This window comes from Dermacentor variabilis, chromosome 3 (assembly GCF_050947875.1).
Source record: "Dermacentor variabilis isolate Ectoservices chromosome 3, ASM5094787v1, whole genome shotgun sequence".
Lineage (NCBI taxonomy): Eukaryota > Metazoa > Arthropoda > Arachnida > Ixodida > Ixodidae > Dermacentor > Dermacentor variabilis.
In genome coordinates, this window is record NC_134570.1 from 196,940,558 (window position 1) to 196,950,463 (window position 9,906).

Consider the following 9,906-nt stretch of genomic DNA (forward strand, 5'->3'; position numbering starts at 1 on the left):
CCTTCTTTATGTTAAGAGTTTCGCGCCAAACTGCAGACTTGCTGTTTGAAGTTTTAACGCGACAGCGTTAAGGAGTTCGTGTGCCAGAAAAGCCGGTGTCGTCGGCGTCGGTGGCCTTGGCCGTGAGCGAAAAACGGCGGAAGGCAATTCATAAATAAAAACAACTTGCAAGATGGGCTTTGTGGGAATCGAACCAGGGTCTCCGCAGTGTGAGACGGAGACGCTACCACTCAGCCATGAGTTCGCTGATCCTAAGCGGGACAAAAGCGCCTCTAGTGAATGCGGTTTTGCCTTAGAAACGTGCCGTAGAAAGTTATTCTGCGGTGTATATCGGTAATTATGAGCATGTAAATTAGAGAAGTCGCAGTTAAACGCGTAGCGAAGTACGCTTCCGCTTCATTTCTTCAGCGCTTGGCGCGCACGCGGAGCCATCTTGCGGCAAACACAGAAGACCCCCTCGTCGCAATGCACATGGCTTTGGCCCGACAGGGGGCGCGCCGCTCGCCCGCTTCTCCCCTTCGTCTCGTTTGAGCGCATTGGGGCCGTGCAGGGACCGGTGCGAGGATGCCTCAATACTGATGCGTTTAATAAGTTTTCTCGCTCTCTCCCCTTCCAACTTCCAGCGTGTGTCACTCGAACCCTCGTGTTTAGGCGACACGGCTCTTTTTCCGCTCACAGCGCGATTCCTAGGTGCAGCGTCCGATGCGGGACGCCTCTGACGTGATCGCTGCGCGTAGCGCGTCTGGTGAGAAAGCGTCCGCTGCGATGTGAGTCATGCGTCTGTGTGGTGCTCCCAAGCGATATAGAGGACGATCCGATGGAGGCGTCAGCCCCATAATCGCGTCTGCCTTCATGGCGTGTCGCGGCCCAGCTGTCCGTGCTGATCACGACGTTTGGCTCGTGTAGATCGTTTCTCCCTCCGAGACACCGATTTCTTTGGTTCGTTCCGCTTGCTCAGGCGCACGTTTCGTCTTTGTGTGACGCAAGAGCATGCCGAGCGAATGAGTGGGCGGTGCGAACGAGGTGCGATAACGCTATCGCGTTCCTCTCTTGAAGGCGAAGCGCAAGCGTCCTCCAAGTTTCTTACCTTCAAAATGCTTAACAAGATACAAATTTAGTTATTTGAATATTGCGCTGGAAGAAAATGAAGCCTTCAAGGCAGAGTAGAAAAGGCGCATGTATCACTTATGAATACAACCCCACCAATGGCGCAAGGGTAAAATCTTCCAGTTCCCTGTTATGCTGGTTTTCCCTGCACTTCTTGTATAGCTTGTTTACAGAAGAATATTTAATTTTAAACGCAGTGAAAGTAGTTATGGCTGTGTATATTACCTAATTTGGACGGAGCACACTCCTATCATCCAGCGGTCGCCCTGTTTTGCAGCCCTCGTCACACAAACGTTGATTTTCCTGTCGAATTGTGGCCTGCAGCGATCACATTACAGTGACTAAGGTGTCGTCGTTGTAGCAAACTATTCTTTAATCTTCTTATGTCATTGCGCACTGAATGGCGAAATACTCAAACAAGTGCCAGGAAGTTAGTTGGGATTGTTAGATTGGCTCTGAACACTTGTTTCGCCCGAAAGATGTAGTATTGATTGGAATAGCAAATTATTAGACAGCTATACGCAGTAAGGTTAGTAGTTTAGTCTGCTTTATAAAGATTAGCTATTTAGCTAACTTATTAGGCAGGCTATAGAACGAACGCACAGGCGAATATGAGCACGCGTTACTTGATGACCGCGGACACTCGCTCTCAGAACGCTGCCGTGATTACCAGCGGCTGCATCGGCGAGCGTATCTCCTTTCTGTGTCTCGCTTTAACGCGAACTAAGTGTCCGAGAATACTTTGCGCATGAAACCATCAGCTATATTAGGTTGGGTAGCCTTCGAACCCACCGCAAGTTACGTTCAAGATAGGACGCCTGCGGATGCGCTCAGCTGCGCCATGCGCAGCCGCGGCCGCAGTAGAATCGGACACGCGTGCTATCCATTCACCCCCACCTCCTTCTAGTGCAAGCACATCTCCCCTTCCCACAATTATGCGTGCGAGGAGTCGGCGCGCACTCTACCCGACTTCAAACCTTGCGCGCGCCAGAAGACGCCGCCACACTAGTCACCGTCCTTCTTGGCTCAACCTCGCTTGTTTCCTCTCTCGCCCGCATTATAAAGCGCGTGGCTGCGTCCTTACCGGGCTAGGATTTAGCGACGCCGACAACGACGGCGGTAATTAGCCTGGAGTGTCCTTTTAATTGCTGCCGCAATAAAGACAATAACTACATTTTTCCTTATTAGGGTGTACGAACAGAATGATTCAGAGTGAGCGTGTTACTCTTACTGCCATTTCTCGCCAGGTAATTTTCGTAACACACTTGGTAACATTCCATAATAAAATAGCACAACATTACGTGTCGTTATGCTTCAGTGCTTCCCTTTTGTTCACGTTTCCATCTTCAGATAATATTGCCACGCTAAGCGCGGAGCACTTTAGGGGCCCGTGTTGTCGTCCGTCCACTGTCGTTAGGCGTCACGCACCCAGGCTGATACCGAAACTAGTCAAGAGAGGTCGCCAGAGCCTCTCTGAATAGACTTCAGGAAAGAAACAAATTTATGATGACTCAAAGGGAAGCTCATTACCTTTCGAAGCGAGATCGGGATGCCTTAGAACACGCACCTATAAAACGAGATATAAGAAGGAAGAAGAAGCATGTGCTTGCTGTGGTAAAGCTAGGGAAACTATGGAGCATGTTTTATTAGAATGTGAAGATGCCTACCCAGCGGTCGATTTAGGCACCACTTCCCTCCTTGAAGCCCTTGGGTTCAGCGGGAGCAGTGGCAAAGTAAACATGTCTGCAATAGGCATTAGTAAGCGGCGATTGGAGGCTTGGTGGAAGAAAAGTAGGGAAATGATAAAAGACGGAGAAGTACAAAAGCACAGTTCGCAATAGGGGATCAGAAAATTTGGGTGTGGTAGTTCGTAGTGTTTTTAATTTTTATTGTTTAACCTAGGTAGGACATTAGGCAGTTTAATAGCTAGAGCTTGGTGGCGCAACCCATCGCCCCGTTCCAAAGGGGACGCTCACAACATCCATCCATCAATACATAGACCCTGCGAACAAAGAGCCGGTTTTTCCCGCCACGGACGGATCAGCCATGACACGGATCGAGCGACAGTGGGCACTTGCTCGCAAAAGACGGCGACGCCGGAGGGCCGCTGCCTCTGTGCGACAACGTCAAGCAGAAGCCAAGCATCAACGAAGCGAAGAAAGTCCCCTGCTCCGTCTGGCAGCAGTCAAGCCTCAACAACAGCAAAGGAAAGCGAATGCTGCGGTTAAAGCGGAGGCAGCTCAAGCAAAACGGTAGAAAAGGCAAGCTAACGATAATGTGGTTAAACGTTAAATGCAAGCTGCACGCAAACGTAGGAAAGCGCACCCCTAACTTCAGGTTCAGCAAGCTCAAGCTAAACGGCAGAAAAGGCGAAAGATAAACTCAAGGTACTCATAACAATAACAAAAGGTAAACGCTTCCGACAGCTTTCACGTTGAGTGGAACTGCCTCCATTTTTTTTGTGTATGCGCCAAGATGACTGGTCCGGAAGCGCACAAAAAACGCGTTTCACAAAAATACGGGGAATTCTTTTTCGGGTCTCTGGGCTGGTCGTCCGTTCCTCGACTACCGGCGGTCGTTCAGCCGCCGAATACATAACAGCTGGTGGCAGCGGTAACGGCGGACACAGCGGTCCCGGCGGCATGGAGTGCATTTTGGCGGTAGCCTCGGCTTCTGGTTTGGTGTGAGCGCGGCTTTTTTTACATTATTCAGACCACTAGCGGTGCAGTTTTAGCATTTTTGGCATCCAGCAATGAGCAACAGCTGTAACGATAGCCTGGTCAACTGTAACGGCAGCAAAGCAATCATGATTCTCACGTTGCTAACCAAATTCAATCTAGTTATCCTGGCTGAAGAGCTCCGCATAACTGTGCAAAAGTCGCCCGCCGCGGTTGCTTAGTGACTATGGTGTTGGGCTGCTAAGCAGTAGGTCGCGGGATCAAGTCCCGGCCACGGTGGCCGTCTTTGGTTGGAAGCTAAATGCGAAGACACGCGTGTACTTAGATTTAGGCGCACGTTAAGGTACCCCAAGTGGTCCAAACTTCCAGAGCCACCCACTACGGCGTGCCTCATAAACAGACTGCAATTTTGTCGCGTAAAACCTCATAATATTTTTAACTGTACAAAAGCCGATGCGAAAAGCCGAAGTTATTGGAGCAACAACCGAATGCAGGGCAAAAGACGACGAACTTGAGGAATGCTGGAAGACGGTCTCTGACCAAATCAAGCAACGAGAGCTAGAACTGCGGTTTAAAAATTGCAGCTACACAATATGTGAGCAAACGAATACTCGTTGGAAGCGGCCACAAGTCGCGATACCTTTGAAATGCGTGGATTGCTTTAACCCTTTGAAAGTGGCAGTGTGGTATCAGTTTGTACCTCACCAATTTTGAAAAAAAAAATAAACGCGTAACAGCGCAGAATTCAAGAAAGAAACTGTCACAGAGGCTGTCGATATTGCGTCCGGATGAGGCGGCCAACGTTGTCGTACGAATGACGGCTCAGGACGCGAGCGAATACAAGAAGGTGACGCCTGATCTTAGGCGCAGCTATAATTTGTCTACAGAGGCCTTAAGATTGAGGTCTGGAAGTACGAGGCATAGTGGAGGCGAGTCGTATTGTGAGCTTGCGTATAGATGCGGGGCTTTTTTGCAAAAAGGGGTTAAGTGCGCTAACGCATACATTGAAAATGAAAGTGTCGCGCTAATAGCATTGGGGCATTTCTACGAGATGATTCCAGATCAATTGCGTCTGTGAATTCAAGATAATTCAAATGTAAAAACGCGGGAAACAGCAGGTAATCTAGCTGACGAGTACTTATCCCCGAGGCAAGACGCTTAGGAAGAACAATGTGGGATACTTCACGGGCAGTTCAGAGAGACTTCCGCCGCGGGTCAGCCCGGCATTGCACTATCTTTGGGATCGGAGCATGTATGGTAGGTGTTTAACGCTTGCTTCTCCGCCACGGGTCGGCCCGGTATTGCGCTATCTTCGGGACTCGCCCACATATGGGGAGTGCTTAACACATGCTTCTCCTCCGCCGCAGGTCGGCCTGGTATTGCAATATTTTGGAGATTTTGTGTCTACACACGGACACGATCCTGAAGGAACTAGCCCTGAATAGCTTCGTTGTAAATAATACTGTACATTTTATCTAATAGGTTAGCGAGGGAGCAACAAAATGCAAGCACACAACTGTGCGCAAAACCTGTAATGGCTGTCACAAGGTCTCAAAGGCAGCGCACCGTGTTAGCTTAAAAGAAGCAGTCGACGTGCCATAACAACGCTCTCGGCCAGAACAGATAAGCATGCGCGACACCGATGCATGAAAGCCGTACTCAACAGGGGCACGACCGGCCCTTCTAATGTGCCACGCGATTTGATAACTCCACTCAGCAAAAGCTTTCACCTTCTAGCCAACGTTGACAAATATGGGCTCGAGAAAGAGGTAGTATATGACCAAACACTGCAGATATGCTGGGAAAAGCCGAGGCGGAAGCTGTTCATTGTTAAAGTCGGCCGCTTGTACAAAATATTTAGAAACACAAGCCAGTCTTTTAAACAACTGGTAGTGCCACAAAGATATCGCAGAGCACCACTGGGGCTGGTTCACAGCGATAGCTGGGCTAGTCATCTAGAAATAAGAAAAACAAAGTTCAGGCTACTGAAAGATTACTACTGTATGATGTCCCTTAAACAGTCTGAGAACTGGGTGCTATCGTGCAATATTTGCGAAAGGGCGGGAAGACCAAACAAAAACGCGAAGGCGAGCCTTTTCGAAAACTAACAGTAGATGTGACAGGTCCACTTCCGCTGTGGCAGCGGGAAACGGCTACTAGCCATCCTTTGGCCAGGAACAATGTTTCCAGAAGCAGTGGTTCTAAGTGAATTGAACTCCACCGCAATCTTCAACGCGCTGCTCAGCATCGTTTCTCGAGTAGGACTCCTAGTGCAATTCAATGTGATCAGGGCTCGGTCTACACTAGTGCGTTGACTACGACATTGGAAAAATGCGGTGTAACGATTCACCACAGCTCTTTATCGCCCTCAGAGTAATTCAGTAGAGAAGCTGCACTGCGTTATGAAGGGCATTCTGCGCGCATTCTGTAACGAGAGAGTCGCTGACTGGAACGCGGCGCTAGCCGCAATGCTTTTCCCTTCGTGCTCAGTCATCTACGAATCAACTAGGCTTAGACCGGTGGAAGTAGTTTACGGACGCCTACTGTGGTTTTCTTTTAACCTTCTTAAAGAACAATGAGAGGGCAAACTGGCAGACAAAACAGTTGTTGAGTACCTACTGACCTTGTTGAAGCGCCTTCAGGAATGGCAGTAACTAGCTCGGATTCATATGAAAAACGCACAGAAGCGCGGGGGAACTTACTACGTCCTGACAGCACGCACGCGAACATTCAAAGGAGATAAGGTGCTAATTTTGAGGGCTGCAAAAGCGAATAAGCTAGAAGTATCATGAGATGGCTCATGTTACAAAAGCTCCGCGAGACTAATTACTTGTTGATCAATCCTGGTAAACTAAATGTTACAATCTACCCCAGTAACCTGATTAAGTCATTCATCGAGCGCATAGAGGCATCAGGCATCACCTTAAATAAACAGGAATGAGTAAACGTTCCAGTACCACATGTGCCGACGGTGTCCACCCTCCCATGTTGTGATGACGGTATTCAGAGTACAACAGAAGGTGCTTCATTGACCACTGAACACGCAAATAGCTTAAAAGTAGTTAAAGCAGCTTTCGAAGACTTGTCCAGTCCCCGTCATGGCAGGACACACCTGCTAGAGCACGATATTGAATTAGGTTCAGACAAGCCCTTCGGGATGAGCATCCGTAGGCTTTCACCTTGGCACGAAAAGCTGTTGAACGATGCAGTTGAAAACACGTTCGCATTAGGGATAATTGTGCCAGGGGACAGTGCATATTTTTCTCCAGTGTTTATCGTTGAGACTCCGGGTAAAAAACCACTAGTTATTGAGTACCGTAAACTGAATGCAATAACAAAAACAAACTTTTCCATTTCCTAATGCTGAAGCATTGCTTGAAAAAGTTTCAGGAGCTCACCGTGTATTGACGCTTTACCTAGTACGCGGCATCTAGCAAGTGCCTCAATCGGAAAACGCCAGCATGTTGGCCTCTTTTACTACTCCAGTCAGCACATTTCGCCCGCTAGTACAAACTTTTCGGCTGAAGAACGCCCCATTTGCGTTTTCCAAGGTTATGAACCACCTTCTATCAGGCGCCGAATCTTTTTTATGCTCCTTAGCTCGATGACATTACAGTATTTTCTAGCAACTGGGAGCCGCACTACTCATTTGATTGAGGTGTTTCCTAGGTTGTGCAAGGCAGGCCTTATCCTGAAAATGACCAAATTTGGTCGCGCTAGCACGGAGGTCCAATACTTCGAACGTGTTGTTGGCCTCGAGAAGCGGTGTCCATGAGAAATTAAAATTGAGGTTATCGCTAACTTTTCTTAATGAAAACAAATATTGACTTGCGTTCGTTTTTAGTTCTAGCCGATTACTACAGAAACTACTTTCGCAGCTTAGCAAATGTCGCCAGTCTTCTAAGCGGCACCCTTCGCAAAACCGAGCGCTACATCGTGCGTTGGAACGCGGTGAGGGAAAATTTGCCGAAACTCCTGGCAAGCGAACCTGTTCTGCCAATGCCAAACTAGGCGCTTCCATTCATACTGGAATGTGATGCGAGCTACCGTGGCATGGGCGTAGCACAAAGTCAGGTGCATGAAAACGGCGAGGAGCATCCTGTTATCAACGCCAATAGGAAATAGACGTCACCCGAGCAGGCCTTCCGCTCAACATAAAAAGAATGTACTTGTATGGTGCGGGTCGTCGAAAAACTTTCCTCTTTTCAGAGGGTCGTCATTCATTTTTGAACAGATCACTGAACTCTAGTTTGGTTATGTAAAATGTCCATCAAGAATGGGCACTTGCTGAGGTGCAGTTTAGCAATCTGGCAATGAACTTCCGCAATAAGGCACAATGAAGGAAATAATCATGCAAATGCTTAAGCCGCATTCCATAGTGTTTCCCTGCTTATGGCGTGCAAGTCGCCACAGCAATTCTTTTTTCTTTCTATGAATTCTGATACTCTATACGGTGCGCCTGTAGAGAATCATGACTGCCTGTAGTTCAAAAATATTGTTAATTGCAGTTTTGGCATGTAATTGCTCCCAATGGTGCCAACGGGTGGCTGTCCTAAGCTGCGACGCCTGGTTGCTTCTGGCATAGTCCCTGCCGCTCGTCCACCCAGGTTTTCCTGGCCCAGTGCCACCTTGCTGACCTGGCCATCCTTCGCAGACGCGCAGCCTCAGTGTGGCCTCCTTCGCCACCTTCCTCGATGCCATCCTTGTTCATACGGAGCATAGACGTTGTCTTGACGCAGATGCCGCATCCCACAGCGCCCACTCCTCGCGTAAAGGCCTGCGGCGACCTGGCTCGTAAAAACTCAATATGCGCTTCTTGGCCGCCCCTTTCAAGACATCCCTGTTTCCAATGGAGTGCCTTATGTGCCTTGTCGTTAATGCCGAGCCAATCTGCGACCTCTGTATGGAGACTGTACCTGAATGAGAGGGCTTCGTCAAGGCTGCTTGTGACAAGCGTTTCTACTGCGAAACTCTTGCAGCCTCCGAGTCTGCCTCAGCCCTTCGGAACGCTCATGGACTGCACTCGCACGGAACCAAAGACAGTCCTCCCCTCCCCCCCCCCCCCATAAAGAAAGAAAATCGGCAATTGCACAGCGCTATGGAACTTTCTCACGCTTGCTCGATCTCTGTAGTTGCCCAAGAAGCGTCAGCCTCATGTAGGCCTTCCGAAAAGGCAGCTCTGGCCGAGCTGTTATGACTGCAGTGCTTCCCTTTTGTTCACGTCCTTTCTTTTTATGTTTGCGCCAAGGTGATCTGTCAGAAAACGCACAAGAACGCCTTTCACAAAAATAAACGTGGCCGGCGTTCAACGTGGCTTGAACCTAGTCATACGAGCGAAAGCTCTCTGAACCATAGTTCGATGCTGTTCTTCAGTACTTCTTCCCGGCGAGCTATATCGGCAGGGTGCTCAGACTCAGCCTGGCGTCCGCCGCGAAGAGTTGGCGCGCTCGCACCGACGCGCGCTTTATCCATGGCGGCACTAAGTGAGCAAGCGCGGGCGAAGCAGGTGTTGAACCCTCGCCTATTCACGTGGTACATAGCGGCGAGGCTCGAGGGAGCGCAGACGCCTCTCCACAGCAGATTACGTGACGTCACACCTTCACACTTGCGCGAGGGCAGCTGAAGGTCAAACGCACGCCGAAATTGACATTGGGAGCTGTACCTGGGGGAGTAGACCTTTCATTTTATTAAAGGGAACTTTCTTCCTGGCCTGAGAGTTGGTCGTCCGTTTCTCGACTGCCGGCGGTTATTCAGCCGGTGAATACCTAACAGTGTATTCAAACGTCATCAGGCCGTTGGTATTCTATTTCAGCAAACTAATGTCCTACTGGACTGACAAGTCATTGTCTTTATACCAATATGTGTTTCAATAGGAAAAGTGTTTGTACATTACCTAGAAATAACTTCATCTGTGCATGATACGTTTTCACCTTCCTTGCAATATACATGCTCGGAAGCAAGTAAGGTGGCCAATGTAGTCAGCAGCCACGGCAGTGAAGCTTTGGTCGACGTTATTAGCATGTTGTACACCTGTGAACAATTCAAACAGCAAAACTAAGTTAGTTTGAAATAAGATGCATCCGCTACACACATGTAGTTTAACGTGTTGCGGTAGAGATTT

The 9,906-nt window shown here is 48.9% G+C and overlaps 1 protein-coding gene across 1 annotated transcript in view; it reads right to left on the bottom strand.

Annotated features, from left to right (window-relative positions):
• The window catches only part of LOC142574984 (carboxypeptidase Q-like), a 31,801-nt gene extending 23,305 nt beyond the window's left edge, over positions 1-8,496 (bottom strand). Inside the window, exon 1 of the mRNA XM_075683961.1 lies at positions 8,423-8,496. Within this exon, the coding sequence (XP_075540076.1) occupies positions 8,423-8,496 (74 nt within the window). The remainder of the gene's footprint in view (positions 1-8,422) is intronic.
• Between the last annotated feature and the right edge of the window lie 1,410 nt (positions 8,497-9,906).